Raw genomic sequence first — 19801 nt, forward strand, 5'->3', positions numbered from 1 at the left:
GTATTATATATGTATATTCGCCGGCGATGGAACACGCAATTTGCCAATCAAATTGCCTTTAAGATGCGACACCAGCTCAATTTTTAACCCCCAAACACGCGACTGCGGTGCTTAGTTTCCATTCAGTTGTTGTTGGCTCCATAGGCTCCGCACCAAGGAAAGAAGTATCCAGATAATCCCATATCCCATATCCAGGTGAGTTAGACGCCCAAAGGATCGCGAACCAGTCTAAGGTGAATGCCGCCCTTGGCTTGGGTTATGATGGCCTTGGGGTCCAGCTGCATGCGATGGGGTGTGCGCTCCGAGGTGGTTATCATGTGGTTGCGCAGCAGGTAAACCAGACCCACCTTCGCCTGGAGATAACCAAAACGTTCGCCGATGCAGCCATGCGGACCCAGGCCGAAGGGCATGTAGGTGTAGGGCGTGTGGAGCTTGCGATTCTCGGGGGAGAATCTTTCAGGCAGGAACTTTCGCGGTTGAGGAAAGTACTGGAAAAGGGAAATCCCTAGATATTGTATCCAAAAGAAAGAGTATCCTCTCAACCCACCTGGGGATCCATGTGCAGGGCATAGCAGGGTATGTAAACGGGCATGCCCTTGGGCACCACGAACTTGTTGTGGAACGGCGCCAGCGCGTAATCCTTCCCAGAAGTGCACTCGCGATCCAAAAACGGCAGTGGCGGATACATGCGCAGCACCTCCAGCAGAATCATCTGCATGAATTCTAGTGACTCGATCATCTTTAGCGTCACCTGACCCCCACTTTCGATCAGTGCGTCTTTGATCTCCTCGCGCAGGCGCTGCTGTACGTCCGCATCTTTGGCCAACTCGTACATCGCGAATGCCATGGTCGAGGAGGAGGACTCAAAGCCGGCGGTGAAGAAGAGTACAGCCTGGGCAACCAGGATGTCGCCCTCGAACACAAATTGATCCTTGATCCCCAATTCCTTCGCCATCTGCGTGCTCCTACGGAACTCAATGAGAATGTCGATGAGATCGTTGCGTTTCCGTCCGGATTTCTCTCGCTCCGACATCACATAGTTTATGGTCTTGCGCAGGAAAAGAGTGGCCTCCGCCGGCACCACCTTGAACCTAAGTAACGGAACCAGGTGGGGCAGGAAAAACACCACAGTGAACTCCGCCGCACGCCGCAGGTTGAACTCGAACACAGATCGTCCATGGCGGCGGAACTCGCACTTCGGATCCGTGAAACTGTTGGCACTCACTCCGTACGCCACTGTGGCTATCACATCCGTGGTGTAGAGAGCACACAGCTCCTTGGCCTCCATGTCGAAGCAGCGCATCCGCTCGTTGTGCAGCGGCTGCTGGCGGAGATGGGCATCCAAGCTGGCGCCCACCTCCTCGATCAGGGGAAACATCTGCTTCAGTCGATTGCCGGTGAAGAAGGGCGATAGCTTCAAACGCACCTCCTTCCAGGCGGGATTCTTCAGGAAGAATATGTTCTGGGATCCCAAAGGATCGCCCTTGGAGTCGGAGTTCGAGTACCGGTTGGAGAATCCAGCGAAGTCCTTGACCAGGATATTCCTCACCATTTCGGGGTCTCTCAAAAGCAACGCCGGCTTGTGGAACACATGGATGCCCACGAAGGGTTCTTTTTCCGCATCGGGATGATTATACAATTGGCATATAAATTCCGCGGGACTCATCCGCATGTTGAGCAGTCCCATCAGGTTGCCCACTATCCATTTGGGCCTTATTTCACGTACTCCCATTCGCCGCCAATAGGAGTAATGCTGCTGCAGCGCCAGAAAGGCAATCCCTATTAGGGATGCCACGAGGATCAGCAGTACCAGTTCCATGCTAACGCCACCAAACGAAGTGTCCAACTGGCTCAAAAATTGCCAGCATCACTTGGTTAAAGCTTTGCTGAAGCGGAAACTCTAGTATGGGATCATCAAGATGATCCTGAGTGCGGTGAATGAATCTATTTGTGAATGGAAGTGCTCGTCGAGATGCTAAGTGGGTCAGGTTCAAATCATGCATATGGAAATGCGTTTTTTGGCGGTCGCGAACAAGGTCTCCTCATTCATTTTAGCTGGCTTTACCAGCATTATATATATTTCATAGTAATAATATTCCAACTTATATCTTATAGACACCATGCTGCTCATCTGGCTGCTATTGCTCACCATTGTGACACTTAATTTTTGGTTGAGACACAAGTACGACTACTTCAGGAGTCGTGGGATTCCGCACCTGCCACCCTCCTCCTGGTCACCAATGGGCAATCTGGGACAACTTCTATTCCTGCGCATTTCTTTTGGAGATCTCTTTCGGCAGCTCTACGCAGATCCACGAAATGGTCAGGCGAAGATAGTTGGCTTCTTCATATTCCAAACGCCGGCGCTTATGGTTCGGGATCCGGAGCTGATCCGCCAGGTGTTGATTAAGAATTTCAACAACTTTCTCAACCGATTCGAATCGGCGGACGCCGGAGATCCCATGGGTGCACTGACGCTACCGCTGGCTAAGTACCATCACTGGAAGGAGAGTCGGCAGTGCATGTCCCAGCTCTTCACCAGCGGCCGTATGCGGGATGTCATGTACCGCCAAATGTTGGATGTGGCCATCGACCTGGAGCAGTACCTGAACAGGAAGCTGGGGGATCGGCTGGAGCGCGTTCTGCCACTGGGTAGAATGTGCCAGTTGTACACCACCGACGTGACTGGGAATCTCTTTTACAGCCTCAATGTCGGCGGATTGCGTCGTGGGCGATCCGAGTTGCTAACTAAAACCAAGGAACTATTTCACACCAATCCTCGCAAGGTTCTGGACTTCATGAGTGTATTCTTTCTGCCCAAGTGGACGGGTCTGCTGAAGCCCAAAGTTTTTACCGAAGACTACGCGCGCTATATGAGGCACTTGGTAGAGGATCATCACGAGCCCACCAAAGGAGATCTCATCAATCAATTGCAGCACTTTCAGTTGAGCCGCTCATCCAACCACTATTCCCAGCATCCGGACTTTGTTGCCTCGCAGGCGGGCATTATACTGCTGGCCGGATTTGAAACATCCTCAGCCCTGATGGGATTCACTCTCTATGAGCTGGCCAAGTCGCCGGATATTCAAGAACGACTGAGGAGGGAGCTACGAGAAGCCTTCAACTCCACTGCTACGCTAAGCTATGACACACTGATGACTCTGCCCTATCTCAAAATGGTGTGTTTGGAGGCACTGCGTCTCTATCCGGCTGCTGCTTTCGTCAACAGAGAATGCACCAGTTCAGCATCCGAGGGATTCTCTCTGCAGCCACATGTGGATTTCGTAATTCCACCAGGGATGCCAGCATATATCTCAATACTCGGCCTCCACCGCGATGAAAGGGTAGGATTAAAACCAAATGTGATCATAATCCTAACTTACTTATGACAATCCAAATTCCAGTTTTGGCCGGAGCCCTGCCTCTTTGATCCCCAGAGATTCGCTCCGGAGCGGTCTAGGCACATTCACCCGATGACCTACATACCCTTTGGAGATGGTCCACATGGCTGCATTGGTAGTCGCCTGGGCGTCCTCCAACTGAAACTGGGCATAGCGCACATTTTAAAACAATATTGGGTTGAGACTTGTGAGCGAACAGTGTCGGAGATTCGCTTCAATCCAAAGTCCTTCATGTTGGAGTCTCAGAATGAGATATACCTAAGATTCTGCAGGAGTAGTTTGTAGAGTTATAGGCATCCTAAAACAATCGGCTGTGATATGTAATCACCTTTGTTCCTATAATCTAAAGAGAACCCTAATGTTCCGAAAACTTTGAACTTAAAACGAAACTGAAAGTATTTATGATAGTATATTTAAGGTTTCTTTACACTCCTGGATCAATGAATCACAATAGAAAATTATCTTCATTCAAGTTGCTTAATGAGTTTTGCCAAAGTTAGATGTTTTATTTCAACGCTACCCCCTTTTATTAAATCTACCCAAGGCAGGTTTTTTGGCCACGCACACATCCTTATTTTCATATGACTTAATTCTGTGCATTCAACTTGCTAAGCTTCTCTTCGATGTCCTTGATGCGACACCGGATTTCCGGCGCCGAATCGCGCTGGAACTTTTCCAAATTCGACTCAAAGCTCTGCTTGATCAACTTCAGTGGCTGCTGGTTTCCGTTTCCACTCAGCCGCTTGATCAGCATAAGAACGATGTTGAGCGCCTCCTTTTTCAAACCGGAATGAGGAACTCCAGCGGCAAGAGCAACTGCAGCCAAAACATCTGTGCAAATCTTCTCGACAATGGCCTCTCGTGTTTTTGGCGCCGGATCCTCTGTCTTGATCTTCTTCTCCTGGTTTATCTGCGGCAGATCGGGCAATTGAGCAGACTCATCGAAGACATGGAGCCGTTCGATATACTTGGTGAGTGCTGCCAGCAGACTGACCTGCACTGGGCGAGTGCTCTCCGCCAGAATGCTCGTACAGTTTTCGGCAAAGAAGAGTTGGTAGCGGTGCTGCGTCTCGATGGAGTGACGCGGCCATGATTTGCCCAGTGTCTCCCACACAACCTCCTTTAGTCGATTGAGTGTTTGAGCCCGCTTGTTGCGCTCGTCGGCAGACAGTTCCTTACTGGTGCTGGGCTCGTCCTCGTCGTCGGACTCCTTGCGCAGCTCCTTTTTTTCCAGCAGGTTCCAGCTCATGTTGTACACTTCTTCAAAGCGATCCGCCTCCAGTTGATCGAGAATTTCGCCAAGAGAAGCCAGGGCCATGGTGCGATAAACGGGTTCCCTCTTTCTTGCTTCCCTCATGGCGGCGTCGATGATGTTGGAACAGATTTGATGGTTCCGATCCAGTCCTTTGGTGAGTCTGGCCAAAGCTTGTAACAGCCGCTCTTTGCCCTCAAAAGTGCGTCCTTGCAGACCGCTTAGGAGGAGTTTGATCAGCCTCAATCGGTCGGGCTCATCCAAGGAGCTACTTAGGCGAGTGGCTATCGTTTGGATCGCATTCGCTGCCTGCGCTTTACGCGACCAGCTGGCATCGGTGAGAGATGACTCCAGTTTGGGTATAATCACATTTAGATTGAGACGGATGCCCGCGTCACCTGGGCTAACGTCGTTCCACAGATCCTTCCACAGCTCGACATTAGATTTCGTCTCTTCATTGGGCTCTTCATGCATGGCAAAGAAGATCAGCGGCAACATACTGTCCATGTAGTCCTTGAGTAGTTCATGGTGCCGCTTGTTAATGGACTGAATGGTAAGTGCAATGGAGCGATTTCCTGGCTGCTCGGCATACAACTCTTCCAGCTTAGTGAATAGACTTTTGATCGACTGCTCTTTAGCCAAGCCCAACAGGTGGCCAATGGCACTGGCGTTGTACTTGCGCACAGTGGCGTTGCGATCCTTGATGCCCACAAAGCAGGCACGAATGTATTTTCCCACCAAAGGTGTCATCTCTTTGCCTAAGCGAATGCTAATCTGTAATAATATAATGTTGTAAACGATTTAAATCTACTATTTATTATGCATACCTACCAGACAAACAAAATGCGCACAGCCAATCTTGGTTCCGAGGTTGACACTACCCTTCATGAGCTCCAGCACTTCGGGCGTCATCTTCTCCAAAACGTTATAGTCGATATAACGCACACATTTCCCAATGGTTTCCATGGTATGAAGCGACTTGGCAGCCTCCGCTCGTAGCGTATCCACCGCCTCCTGGGCCTCATTGTCCGCACCCAAGCGAGTGGATACATAGGAGAGCTTGGTGTTCTCCAACTCGCCAGTGGCTCGTAGCAGGCAGGGAATCAGGGTGGCGAGATGCGGGGCAATTAGCGATCCCGAGGAATCAATCATGTCGGAGATGGTCTTGATGCTAACTCTACGTATCTCGGGCACCTTGTGACCCACTCCGGTTTCTAGCAAAAATGGCAATGTCGATGATGCTACGGCTGTCCCGGATTTGCCATGATCCGATGACGATGCGATGACACACAGCTTGCCGAGGAATGAGGCAGTTCCGTTTGCAGCGACCCGTGTGCCCTCATGAATGTCATCCATCACACGAAACAGTTGGAACCATAGCTCTTTCAGCTCCGGCTCAGGAACCTCATCCACTTCCATACTGTTAGCGGGGAGAGCACGACGAACCTGCTCCTCTGAGCGTAGCTTAAGACCGTTGGGACGCTTCAGGAGATCTCTTACTGCCAGGCAGCAGGCGATTCGCACTCGCCACTCCTTGCAAGTGAGATTGTCCAGCAGCTCACGCAATATTTCCCAGTAGTAACGCTCGGTCACTTCCTTTGAGTCAGTCACAATGGTATCCCAAATGGAGATCATCGAGTTCTGAATTTTGGGTGTGGGATCGTACTTGTACCGATATAGGCGCGGAATGATCTTGCCCAGATATGGCTGCATCTTCTGCCTGGACTCGGCAGAGAGGGTTTTCAGTCCAAAAGCAGCACCCAGTTTGCTGGTCCATGTGGCATTATGATTGGCCAGCTGCATGAACTGATAGATCATGTCCGGCTGATTGAGATCGGACGCCAGGGAGCACAGCTCCTTGTAGGTAGTGATGTTGCCTCCCGTCGGAGTTTTACCCAGCATTCCTTCGGCAAAGAGTTCAGTGTCTGGGGATACTTGATTGACCTTTCGTTTTCCTCCAATCAGTTGATCCAACAGCGAGTTTGCCAAATCACTTTGGCTTCCAGAATCCGATAGTGAGTAGACCAGTCCCAGGCCCCTGGAAGCCACGTCCTGAACAAACTCTGACAAAGGAACATATAAAGTTTATAAACTTTGCACAAAATATTGAAGTGATTAATAACCTACCGCTATCATCTGAAAGAAGTTCGGTGAAAGCGAACTGCAACAGCTCTTTTTTGGCCAATACAGCTGGACGTTGGCTGCAGTGCTTCACCACAGCTAGAAGCCACACGGATATTGCCTGACGGGAATGCGGATTGGGATCGGTGACCAGACGTATTAGCGAGTTCAGGAAATGATCAAAGTCGCCATCGTTGCAGTGCTTATTAACAAACTTCTCATCGGGTGGCCCCTTGTTCACATCATAGCCACAAAGCGTGTTTACGATCGCTTCCGAAATGGCTATGTTTAGAGCAGCATCCTTATTAATCTTGGTCAGGGCAAGAAACTTCTCCAAGTTGCGCTTGGTGAAGTGTTCGCCGTCGCCAATGGCCAGATATCCGAGACATCTGGCTGAGTCCTCACGAATCTTCTGACGCGCTGAGGAGCTTCGCAGTAATTGAAAGACGACGCCAAAGATAACAAGCTTTGTCGAGGAATCTATGCTCGTATACTCGGTCATCTCCTCGTCGTCGTCGTCTCCATCGTTGGATGGAACCTGGATCTCCACGGGGACGTTTGGTATTTCCACAGCCTTGCCGATCATGGAGATGCATTTCACTGCTGCCGACACCAGCAACCATTGGGATTCACAGAGGGATTTTGCTGGATAAAAACGAAGATACATGCATTTTTGGATGTTCCTTAAATGTCGTGGCGATAACTTACAGATTATTTTTACCGCATTAACAAACTGCGGCCAGGCAGCAAAGTCCTTGGTCTTATTCTCTTGCTTAAGCATAGCAATTTTTCGATTGAAGGTGTGACCCACCACAAGAAGCCAGCCATGCTTGTGCTCCAATGTTTTTTGTGTTAGGCTATTCAGGCATTCACCCACTTCTTCATCGAATTTTTCATCGGAGAGACCAAAAGCCCAGAGAATACCATAGACTTGAGCCACATTGATACGCATAGTCTCGGATACATCCTTCAAAGTGTTGCCCAGTGGTTCCAGCAAATGCAGCTGCTTAGCAGCAAAGAGTTCCGGAGCGGCATTCAGCAGATCATATAGGCAAATGAGATTGGATTCGCCTAGGAATTAAAAATAGTTATAAAGTTATATTTCAATCGCTTTGCTAACTTACTTCTCTTGGCCTCCACGCTTCGTTGCACAAACTGCATATATTTATGGAGTGCATTATCCTCTGTATCATCGTAATGCAAGGTTATGTACTTGCGCAGCTCATGGGTGTACTTCTCGTCGCCGGGAGCAGCAACCACTCCAGCCGAGTACCACAGACACAGACGCAAATAATCTAGAATCTCCTCGTAGACCTCCAGGCTGTAGGGCAGCTTAGTACGGCCAACTACCACGCAGGCCGTGTTCTTTTTCAGGCGTTTGTCGGCCATCTCATGGACATGCGACATCATCACCTCGAAGCTGGGTAGCAGAACTCTACGCTGCTCCAGGGACAGGTGATTGAAGTCACTGATAGATTCGCTGCTTATGCGGTTCTTAGCCTGATCGATGGAAGAGAGCATGCTGTAATTTACGTGATCCTTCTTCGAGGTGCCGTACAAGTAAGTGGTCACATTCTCGCGTAGGGAATTTCTGATAAATGCAAATCATAATTAATTAGGGAAATTAGCTCCATAAAACTATAACAAACATACCGCTCCCCTGCGATGAGTAGCAAAAGGTATCTGGCTGGTGCATAGTACTCCGGATAGCAGCTGGTGAGGAATACACTGGTCACATTCTGCACGATCTGCACCTTGGACTCCGCATTGTCCAGCAGCATGGCCAATAGCAGGTGCTGTTGGCCATCCAGTTTCACGCTTGAGGAATCGATATTCTCATCCACCTCCATTGCATCGCTCTTTTCCTTGGTCTTCCAAGCGAATGCGGGAGCCATCGAAACCAATGCTTCCCTTATGGATGAATGCAATTCTGGTGCACAGCTGGCCAGGTTGTTGAAGTACCCAAGGACTAGTTTCAGATCCTGGCTTACGTCTTGCGGAAAACTGCGAGCGTGTTGCGCCAAAGCGGAATATGCTGCATTTTGCACATCATTCGGTTCGTTGGAGTCACGCCCAATGATTTTGGTGATGCCGGTAAGTATTACCTTGGAAACCTTCGAGACCAGTTCGCGGGGACCCCTAGGGCAACAAAAATGTATTTAATTATATGGGTTGGAAATTATTTTAAACTTACTCTCTGAGGACCAGTTCCATAAACTGTAGCGCCAGGACCTTGCACTTCTGGTTGGTGTTTGTGCCGAAGAAGCCATCAAAGGTCACCTGCAGGCCCTTGGTGACGTTAATGCTTTTGCCACGGCACTTGATGAGGTACTGCAGCAATTTTTGGCGCACTCGGGCGCAGCAGGGACGTGTCTGGCGGTCAGTTAACTTGCTTTGGTTGCCAGCGAACAGAGTGTACAACGGGGCAGTCACCGCTGGGTTGCTGAAATCCAGCATTGTACAGAGCTTGCTCAGCTCTGTGATTGCTGGAGTGGCTACGCTGAAACGTGTGTCCGCGGAAGCCACCACCAGTGGCACGAAGATCTGCAAATCACTAAAGACACTGGCGCACAGGAAACGAACTATTCCCTTCTTGACCTTTTCCAGCTCCTCGGCGCGCCAATTGTAGGCGATGATGCGCGTAAAACTGTACGGGCTCAGGCCCGGAGGCACATCCTGTTCCTGGGTGATGCCATAGGGCAGGAGGAGCACATCCTGGAGCAGTGCCAGAAAGTTTGCACAGATGGCTGGCTTGTCCTGCAGATCAAGTAGCTTTGAGCGCTGCTCCGGGTCGTCGGGAATCTTTATGTCCGACAGTATGGGCAGCAGCAGGGCGAACAGCTTGTCCTGGTAGCTCTCCAGCTTGTCCTCGCAGCCCACCACTTTGCTGGCCAGCGCAGTCTGTTGTTCAACCGCCAGGCGCGGAAAGCCCATAGTAATGAATATGATGGCGAAGTTCTTGAGGAAGGTGCTGCTATCCTGGGCGGCATACTGATCCAGCAGTGCCTCCACGGGTATTTGCACATGTCCGCGCGACGAGAGCCGCCTCTTGATATGGGTGAGCACTTCTACGACCTAAACAAAATTTGCATTAGTCAACAAGCCAATTTTGCATTGTCACGATGCGAGAAGGGTGTAGGAAACCACCCAGCCTATCATTGTTTGGCCATCCACTTGCCTTCGTGCGCACCGCATTGTGTGGCGAGTTCATTTTGAGGATCACTGGGGTCAGGAACTTGCCTACAGCGGCTTCCAGCTTTTCATCCGAGTCCGCATTTCCCAGACGCAACAGGACGCGCTCCAGAAGCTCTGAAATCGAAGGAATAGGGTGGTTTTTTTTTGGCACAGCTTTGGTGTATTATCTAGCCCATCTCTTCAATTCGCTGATGAAGCTTTAAGGTTGATGCACATAATACTAATTTTAATTTTTACCAATTTCTGCATTCGGTCCAGTTTCCATTTTTCTGCTTTATTTTTGTTTCCTTGTTTCAGTGTTACCAGCTGTTGTGTTGAAAATTACGCAGATGCTAATTTTTAGCCACTTTCGAAAGCTTTGCAACACTCAAACTTTTCGAAAGGAAACCGCCGCCAAATTCGAAAGTTTAACTAAAGTGAAAATCTTTGCCATTTAAATCATTCAACAAAAACGTAATTTGTAATCAATCAACTTTTATTTAAGAAAATCATATTAATATTGTGTAAATTCTATGCAATTCGTGTCCATGTTCTTGCGGTCATCTTTAGTTCTGTAAAAAGTAAGAAATCATATCATTAGTATGGAATATTTAGATTCATTTCAAGAGGCTTTTTCTTTGATAAATATCAGTATTCTCATTTTTAATGAGAAGAGTCAAGGTTCTTCAGCAATTTGTTTTATGAAGACCGTCATGATTTTATCATCAGAATGCCAGTTAACAGCTGCTTTACAAAATAATATCTTTTACACACCTTTTAATGGAATAGCTGGCTGCACGACTGCTGAAATGCTGTGGAAACTGAGATAAGACTGGAGAAAACCCATGGTTAAAGTTACTTTTTTTGTTTTATTCAAAAAGAATAATTGCTACAAATATTATCGCCCGAATGGTAGTTGTCCGCTCTAGTACTTCTTGAAGCTCTTCTTGGCTCCCTGACCCTTGCTGACTTTCAGGACGTTGAAGCGCACAGTCTTGGACAGAGGACGGCACTCACCAATGGTGACAATATCGCCATGCTCAACATCTCTGCAATAAAAGAAATAGCACGGATTAGAAGGAGATCCTACAGTGTAAGTACAAAGCTAGCACATGGCTTAGTTTCAGTATTTTTACATTTAGTAAAAAGAGTCAAGTTCTTTCAGCAATTTGTTTTATGAAGACCGTCATGATTTTATCATCAGAATATGAGGTATTAGGTCTCGTTTTTACACCTTCCATGTCATGAAGATGAAAAATGGCTTCAAGCTGAGCTTTATTGATGTTTACCTGAATACAGGAGAGCAGTGTACGCTCATGTTGCGGTGACGTTTCTCGAAACGGCTGTATTTGCGCACAAAGTGCAGGTAGTCGCGCCGAATGACAATGGTGCGCTGCATCTTGGCCTTGCGGACCACGCCGGTCAGAATGCGACCACGGATCCTCACATCACCGGTCCAGGGGCACTTCTTGTCGATGTAGGTACCATCGATGGCCTATAGCAGGGGGAGTATACAAATATTGTTAGTGAAGGAGCTTCTACGCATTTCAAGGGCTATCTCCTGGGCATCACCTCACGGGGGGTCTTGAAACCGAGTCCCACATCGCGGGAGCGACGCAGCAGCTTCTTCTTGGTGATGCCGGGCTTGACCTTGCGGTTTAGGTTGACACCGAATTGTTTTTGGAAGGCGCGCTCGTTCTGGTTAGTTGGTCGTTCGGTTGGGATCGTGTTTGGGGTTCAAGTGGGCGGTGGTGGTGGTGTCGGATCAACAGGCGGGCGACAGGCACGGGCGGGAACATTCGGCGTGCGTGGGAAGGCGTGAAATGGAAACAAACGAAGGGGGCGCAACATTAGTCGTGGTTTGTTCGGCTTCCTCTTACCTCCGCCGGAGCGCGGAAGCCCAGGCCAATTTGGCGATAGAAACGGGGCTTTTTCTTCAAGTTGGGACTCTTGCGACGCACTACGACCACCGCGTGTTGCTTGCGGAACGAGCGTTCGGTTTGCTGCAATATACATCATTTCGTGTTCACTATTGGCGACACCATGCGCTAAAGTGGGGTTAGGGCGAGGCTGGTCCAGGTTGCGCTTCCCAGGGCGTTTGCCCGCTGCTCCATAGGTTCATCCATTCACTGGTCACTTACACTTTAGAGGGCATCTTGTTGCGGGCCCGTATGAGCTGTTTAACCCGCGTATTTCATTTATTTAGCACACTCTCGTGGAATCTTACCTGATCAGCCATGTTGATGAAAAAGGAAAGAACGATTCAGAGTGACCGTTTGCTGAATGGCGCCGCAAGTGGGACCGTCGCAGAGCAGTGCCGAAATACCAAACAGATGGAGGCGGTAACTCAGGCTCTGTTAAGTTCAATGTTAAGCATTTTAGCACAGTGGCTTATATTAGTATATATTTCTAAATAAACAGTGGCTTTAGTCTAAAATTTTTAGGTTAATTACTTAATAATTTATATACTACTATGTGAATTTATTGCACTGTATTTATTGTAGTATATTGTATTATTTTAATTTGAATAATATTTAGTTTCTGCTGTTAAACTTACATTTATTTTAACATTAACAGATAGTTTAACACTTGCATTTATCCAGCCCTGTTTTGCAGTACACACTCAAGCCATGGTTGGAAGCTGTGCTAAATACCAAACATATTCCGAAAGATGGCGCCCTTGTGCAAATGGGGTGTTGGCTTTTTGAATATTTTATTTGGCGCACTCGAATTTGCATATCTGCTGATTCAGATAGTTTGTCGCCGCTATTGACCTTCATCTTCTCGCCATTGACTAAGAATATTCAGTCAAAGCCAAGCCATGTTTTTCTCAAGCACCACTCAAGTACATAGTGCTCCACGCCAAGAGAAAAAAGGAAAATGCCTTTGTGCCTGCATTTTGTGGACTTTCTTTTATTTGGCGGCACACAAACTCGCCGCACTTACAGGCGGAATACCTAGCGCGCTAATTCTCCACATGCCCCACGAATACGTCGGATTAAAAGTAATGACAACGTAAACGAGTGCCAGAAATGCCGCCCACTTTCAAGGCGCAATCAGCAGCCGCGGCAGCCGTTGCAGCTGCTATAAATCCGTTTACGGCTAAACGTCACGGATGTGGCAAAGAATGCAGGACGAAGGAGGCTGCTTTCGCCCAGGCTCTGCCTGCTTTTCATTGCCATTGTTAATGCAGCTGTCTGCAGCATAAAATTGCGGCAAGCATTGCTGCAGCTGCTGTTGCTGCTGCTGCTGCTGATGACCTTAACCTGCAAAAAAGGGGCTTGTGGGCGGGGCAGCAGAAGGAGGAGCTGCATTAGGCGTGGCATGCGTGTGAAGCTGGCGAAGGTTTTCCCAGTCGGCCTCTCGCCACGCTCGGCAATTTCACCTTGCCGAGCTCTGTGACGGCAATGAAATCCCTTTACAGTCCCTTAGCTGCTCCGCCACCGACCATCGTCGCCACCCATCAAGGCCATGCTATCCCGCCTGCTCGTCGTTTTGGAAATTCCTCAGGTAACTGAAACTGGTTGGGGTTGGGTTGGTTTACCTGTTACTATTGCGCCTTATGCGCCCAGGACATCATTCGGCATTATCGATTAAATAAGCCCCGGGACATCATAAACAGCAGTAAGAAACTTTATAACTTTTTCGCTTTTGTTTCGCTCGCTTATTATTATGATTTCCATGCTCATTGCCATTTCGGGTGTGGTGTTACTCTTGTTTGCCCGCGCAAATGAAAAAACTTTTCCCAACTGCCAAAGTTCGAACAGTCAACAGTTAAAAATCGATGCTGGCTTATTTGTTACAGAGACGAAACTCTATGGTACAAATGGCATAGCATAACTTGATAGGGTTTGCTCACCAATTCAATTTGGCAAAAATCTTGACCTATACCTATTTTTTAAATCATAAAAAAAGTTTTTTATTAAACAGCAACTGCATTACTTTCAAGAGTGTTGAAATTATTTAGTTATCATGCCTTAAGTTTCAGAGGAAAAATTTAATCTAAATCTAAATTTATATTTCTGTAATTTCTGTAATCTCGACCCTAAAATAGAATAGAATAAAATACCATCTATATTAAAAAGTACATACTACTATGCATTCTTGTTCAGTTTGTATGTATCTTCTTTAAATACATAATAATAAAATGTTGCTTAGTTTGTAAAAATAGTGTTTAATTAGTGTTAGAAAGTTATTCAATTCAATTTTAACTGGACTATAAAAAATCAGTATGGCAAACACAGGCATAGGTTAAATGTAAGTTAACTAAATTTCCAGCTATAAAAGCTTGACTATAAAAATATAACTAAGCTCTTTAAAGTCTGGGCCAAAAGTTTTCGATGTTGCTCTCAAATTAAGAATATAATTTCCATGTTGACGGCAAGGGACACAGAGCGCAAAGATAACGGCATCAAGTGCGCAGCTTAACGGTACATTAGGTAAACAGTGTTGTCAACTTGTCCGGCTTGGAAGAGGGGGCGGGGCTTGGGGGCTTTCGTGCCTCAGTATGGGTTCTACAACACTGTATACACACACTTACTACTTGAAAGTGGATCGAAAAAGTGGAGAAATGGGTTTGAGGCGTCGCGAGACGGAACCATTGACCCCATGAATGGGAAAAGCTTCGGGGAAACTGAACTCTGAACTAGCGACAGAAAACAAAGCGGATCCCTGGTGGTAGCGGTTGACCAGGAATTCTAAGGCACCGACAAAAACGTATCCCACGATATCGATGTTTAACAATTAATTTAAATAGACACCCAGCCTAATAGGTTCAAATTTTGGGTGACTTAATGATGTATTTGTGTTTCTGTCTTTATGAACAGGAAGTTTTTCATCCCAATTGATATTTAATAATTTAACTTCCAGCCGTTTTAAACATATTATGCTACTTATTTTTTCCTGTGTATAAAACCACCCAACCCCAAAACCCCCGAAAAAAGAAAGTTGGGGATTTGGTGTTCAGAACGTGTATTTGAAAAGTGACCGAGATAATTTTTGGCATGCTTTGTTTGGTTTTACTTTCGCCATCGTTTCGCCCACCTCCCGGCCCATGCAATTTTGATGAGCAGCAGCTGGGTTGCGGTTGAGCCCCTGGGCTTGGGTCTGGAAAAAACCCCCCTTAAAAACCTCCAACCCCATGGATGGCCCCAAAAAAGCACCCCTACAGTGAACCTGCCCGCCTTTGGGTTGTTTAAGCAAGTAAATTTATGCGTTGCGCGTGGGGAAATGGAATGGGATGTATCTCTCTGGCTCCTCGTAAAAAGCAAATGCAAAGAAATTATTACGATGCCGGATATTTGGGGCCTTTGGCAGGGCGTTGCCTTGACTACACCTGCACACCACCGGGTTGGAAAAAAGGGGTTGCAGGCTGTAATTATGTTAATTTTCCGTATTTGTAACATTCCCCAAATATTTGCAGATAAATTCCGGAGCCGAGGGTCCCTGGAAAATCCAAGTCTCAGTTGATGAAAATGTTTGCTATCAGCGGGTTGTCAGGAGCCAGGAAAACGACAAAACCCTTGGACATTTATTGGTTGAAACGCAAAGGCAAAGTGACAGATTGTGCGGAAATTAGCTAAAGAATGCAAAGTCAATTTCCGCTTTTGTCAATTATCCAAAGAACTTAATAGGCATAATAATGTTATTGGAATCAACGCTAATATCCGCCCCAAAAGGGTAGCAAAACAAACAACAGATTTCTTGTTAATTAAGCAGAAACAAGTGTACAACGCTACTTGACTGCCTAATCGGAAGCGGCGTCCACATGGACAGCTCCCAAATCACCCGGCAAACAACTCTAATGAAGCCTGTCCAGCTTTCGGAGCTTTGAGGAGAATATCCACCTCAGTTTCCCGCTCCGGCCGACTAATTGAAAAACTTTCGTACTCCCCGAACACGTGCCACCCACTGATTCGTCCGCAGGAGGCACTGCATCACGCCCCTCGCCATCGCCGTTCTGCGTTTCAGTTTTATAGCCACTGCTCGTTGCTAGGCTCCTGTCGCCTCCTTATCGCCCCGGGAACTCTGCTCCTCAGGCTCCTCTGCTTACCGGCTCCCTCTCTGTCCATCGGCCGGCGCACAAAAGGCCGTAAAACGCCTGTGTCCTGACGCTCGCAATTAAAGAGCAACAACAATGGCGGGCGCGGCAATAAAAAGGACCTGCATGAAAAGTAGAATTCCATGCTAACTGTTGGAGCTACGCTTACATATCAGAGGGCATTTTTCGCGCGAATAACATTTTCATTTGAATGGAATTACGAAATATTGCAGAAAATATTTTTGATTAAAGGCGAATGAGTATTAGGTCTTTAGGATCGTAACTTTGATATATAGTCGTTATACACTGGGACGAGCCTATAAAAAATAAATACAAAATGCTTAGTATAATAAATGAATATTTCTATATATGTATTTATTCAGATTTAGTTCATAGTTTTTAGTTACATGCCTAAAAAGTGTAATTTAATGCGCTCTGTTATTTATATTACGTATACGACAAGTGTTCCGTGGAAACTTTCGCAAGCTTCAAAAGTTTCCGTATGGCTATAGTTTAAATTAAAGCTGCCAGAAAAAGGCTATAATGCACCTGGGGAAGCACCTACGTGTACCCCATCTTCAAGCAACTTTGGTCCTATATTTTGACACTTTGTCATTTGAATTTATAGAGCATCAAAAACACGACCTGTCGCTTGGCAAAACATTCTTTCGACGTGTATTTTTTGGCAGAACTTTGTGCCTGGCATCCGTTGCCGTGGCCCTGGAGGCCAGACCCGGGGCTTGGCGTAATTTGGGCGGGGCTGCTCCGGAGCCAGGTCATCTGCCCTGCTCCTGGTCTATCTCCGTGTCCGCCGAGCACCGCGGGGCATGTGAGGCGTGGATTTATTGGCCGCGCCCGCTGGCAGGCCGTAAAAAAAGGCGAAATTCGCATTAATTTCTTAAATTGAAACGTCGCTGAGGCAGACAAACGACGCCCAGGGAAGAGGAAGATTACATTTCCACTTTTATGGCAAAGTGGTGCGGGCAACGGGCAGGCAATCCAGAAAATCGAAGCGAAGGAAAAGCATAGAAATCGGCATGCGAACCTGAAACTGATTAAACAGGTCTATTCGATTTAATCTGCGTACACAGTACATGTTCCATGTTGGGCTTGTGTTCGTTAATTGGAGCGATTCCCTTTGTCTGGTTTCACGCTCTTTTATATTGTATCCGTCTTTCCCACTCGATGATTGAGGATGGGGAAGGAGGCACAGGCGCTTCTACGGCATTGTTCGTCGTAAATTTATGCATGACATGGCCATGATTTATCTCAAATTCGGGTGTAAATTAAAATTAAGTGCATTCTGCTTTTCATCGCAGGCATTGTTGGCGATAATCGAAATTTATTGATCTAAGCTTAACGTTGGCTTGTTTCGAAATGTACAATATTACTAACATTCATATTTGGTTAGCAAAGTTGAAATTTCATTGGTGACAATGCACAGTGGTTCCCGTACTGGTCCCGTATTGGTCCCGTATTGGTCCCGTACTCGTCCCGTACTGGTCCCGTACACGATTTTCGACTGATTGTTCCTATAGAAGCTATATGAATAGCATACAATTTTCGCTAAGCTCGCCCTGGATATGTTTACTAAATACTTATGTAGTATTCCAAGTTTCGTTTCAAAATAATTGAAAACAAAGTTTTCCATACTAACACTTAATTTCAAACAGATCGTTCATATGACAGCTATATGATATAGTGGTCCGATCCGGCTTATTTTTTCATATAATTTTCCTACAAAAATAAGAACATTTTATGCTTAGTTTCAAGTGTCTACCTCAACTAGAAGTATTTTTGGCCGTTTTCCCTTTACAATGGGCAATGGCATGCACTTATTTATACCTTTTTTAATTCGCCAAGGTTACACTGATGCGAATAGTGTGACCTTGGTGGCGAAAACCAGGCAAAACGAAACCGCATTAAAGATTTATATCACATTGTTGACTTCTTGTATTACTTACAGCAGTCATGGAGTTAAATCTTTGTTTGCCTCCATGAAACCCACTGATTCAATTGAAGCGAGCGTTCAGTTGGACTGTACTTAGCGAAACTGGGACAGCAGCAATTTGTGCCTCCGCATCCGCCGTCCACAATGATCCATAAAGCCACATCCTCGCTCCCAGATATAGCCGCATTCAGAGCCACAGTAGTCGGAGCCAGCGTTTCACAATGGTGGTCCATGTTTATGGCTTTGGCTGTTGCTGAATGCCTCGATTGGTCAGCTGCCTTCCCTGCTCGTATCATGGTTGGAAAAAGGGCAGCAGCACTAGGAAAAAGTATTGTGAGCTTCGACAAAGATTTACGAGTCCCATTTATGAGGAAACTTTGGCCCAGACTCGCAAACTGGATGAGTAATGCCCGCTTTGTAATTGCCAACATACATCAATTGTTAGCAGCCAATTTGGCAATCAATATAAAAAAATACGCGTGCGATGACCATTAACACATAATCATCGCCCCAAGGCGGTGGCTGGCAAAAATCAAGTGGCGATCTGTGGGCGCCGAAGGGGCAGTTAAATCCAAAGGACCTTCATTAAACTGCCAGCAAATCCAGCCATGTGTGTACCGGCGAGTGTCCTTCGCATCAAGGATGTGCCCGCATCGCATTCGCATTCGCATTCTCATCGGTGCTCGTATCCGTGTGCCTGGTTTGCTGGCCGTCGTGTAATCGCAAATAATCATCCACTTAACGTCGTGAAACTTTATGCCGGAGATGGCCCAGCCAGCCCCTTAGCTCGGCCTCCATCCTCCATGTTCCGGAGCCATCTGCTTCCTCCCTTGGAGTCAGCACAATGTGACCGGGACTTGGACACGGACTCGGACACGGACAGTGCCAGTCATAATAATGTTTATTATGTATATGCTTTCTGGCAATGGAGTAAAGCGTTTGTTTGTGCACAGAGAGAAAAGTACGTTAGTAAGTTGATTTTTTTATTGAGATAGTATGATATATGAGATATATGATAAATGAGATAATATGATATATGAGATAATATGATATGAGATAATATGAGATAATATATAATGAGTTAATATGAAATATTATTTAAGGTATATTTCTAACCTAAGAAACTCCACTTATAACCTCGCAGTTTTATATGGTAGCAATCAAGGTATGGTGAGTTCTTTTCTGTGTATCCCCACAAAGGACACGAATGTCCCCAAAAACCCCTAAAGGAGTGGTTGTGTATCTCTGCACTTGACAAGTGAAACGGGTAGCTGGGCCTGCGTATTTTTAGAGCCACTCGTTTGACTGGCAAAACAATCCGGGGCCGGGCATCACATCAAACGTGAATCCACGGGCAGAGCAGGCCGGAGCAGTGGTAGAAAGGTGCCTCTTAAAGGCGCCCTTAAATTCCAGCTGTTGGCCATAAAGCAGCCGCCGTGGAGGAAGTGAAGCCATTTCTAGCGCATCCTGACCAACGGCAACGAACATCCTGCGCCAGAAATTGTAAATTTTCGCTGCTCGACAAACAAAAGCGCAGCAGGATGTGCAAGGCAAACAGTTGCTGAATTTTATTGTCAGTGGATGCAGCCAGTGGGGATGTCGCTGCAAATCCTGCGAGGGAGTAACTTTTGGTCCGATCTCCGGCTAATGCCTTTAACTGGTTCGCTTGGCCGTGGCTCAATAGATTTTATTTTTTGTGCGACTGAACTGGAAAACCGAATGACCAACAAATCAAATAGCGGAAAACTTTTATTTTGCAAAAGTTTTGCTCATGCTTCCGTCGGATGGCCGGATTTTTGGGTGGTTCTTCTTTGGCCAGCGCGACCATCTTGGGCCCCATAAATAAGCCAGCAAATTGCATG

At 46.8% G+C, this 19801-nt stretch overlaps 4 protein-coding genes across 5 annotated transcripts; 1 reads left to right on the top strand and 3 right to left on the bottom strand.

Moving 5' to 3' along the window:
- Positions 1-148: 148 nt before the first annotated feature.
- Positions 149-1865, bottom strand: LOC117137688 (probable cytochrome P450 6g2). The gene is made up of 2 exons (XM_033299257.1): positions 548-1865; positions 149-488 (listed from the first exon to the last, which is right to left on the bottom strand). The coding sequence occupies exons 1-2, from the start codon at positions 1817-1819 to the stop codon at positions 201-203; spliced, it is 1560 nt and encodes a 519-aa protein (XP_033155148.1). The 5' UTR covers positions 1820-1865; the 3' UTR covers positions 149-200.
- Positions 1865-3799, top strand: LOC117137689 (probable cytochrome P450 6t3). Its single transcript, XM_033299258.1, has 2 exons — positions 1865-3344; positions 3405-3799. Exons 1-2 carry the CDS (start codon positions 2121-2123, stop codon positions 3684-3686), a joined length of 1506 nt encoding a protein of 501 aa, XP_033155149.1. The 5' UTR covers positions 1865-2120; the 3' UTR covers positions 3687-3799.
- Positions 3800-3882: 83 nt separating this feature from the next.
- On the bottom strand, positions 3883-10284 carry LOC117137686 (proteasome-associated protein ECM29 homolog). The gene is made up of 9 exons (XM_033299255.1): positions 10207-10284; positions 9953-10083; positions 8969-9849; positions 8428-8913; positions 7899-8365; positions 7483-7845; positions 6781-7419; positions 5485-6716; positions 3883-5427 (listed from the first exon to the last, which is right to left on the bottom strand). Exons 1-9 carry the CDS (start codon positions 10232-10234, stop codon positions 3988-3990), a joined length of 5667 nt encoding a protein of 1888 aa, XP_033155146.1. The 5' UTR covers positions 10235-10284; the 3' UTR covers positions 3883-3987.
- Positions 10285-10797: 513 nt separating this feature from the next.
- Positions 10798-12265, bottom strand: LOC117137428 (40S ribosomal protein S11). Of its 2 annotated transcripts, none has more exons than XM_033298858.1 (4): positions 12176-12265; positions 11521-11646; positions 11238-11443; positions 10798-10997 (listed from the first exon to the last, which is right to left on the bottom strand). In XM_033298858.1, the coding sequence occupies exons 1-4, from the start codon at positions 12185-12187 to the stop codon at positions 10874-10876; spliced, it is 468 nt and encodes a 155-aa protein (XP_033154749.1). In that variant the 5' UTR covers positions 12188-12265; the 3' UTR covers positions 10798-10873. The 2 variants fall into 2 exon arrangements, with proteins under 2 accessions (XP_033154749.1, XP_033154750.1); XM_033298859.1 differs by lacking the exon at positions 11521-11646 and adding an exon at positions 11829-11951 and having other exon boundaries at positions 12176-12202.
- Between the last annotated feature and the right edge of the window lie 7536 nt (positions 12266-19801).

Source organism: Drosophila mauritiana, chromosome 2R, assembly GCF_004382145.1.
Source record: "Drosophila mauritiana strain mau12 chromosome 2R, ASM438214v1, whole genome shotgun sequence".
NCBI lineage: Eukaryota > Metazoa > Arthropoda > Insecta > Diptera > Drosophilidae > Drosophila > Drosophila mauritiana.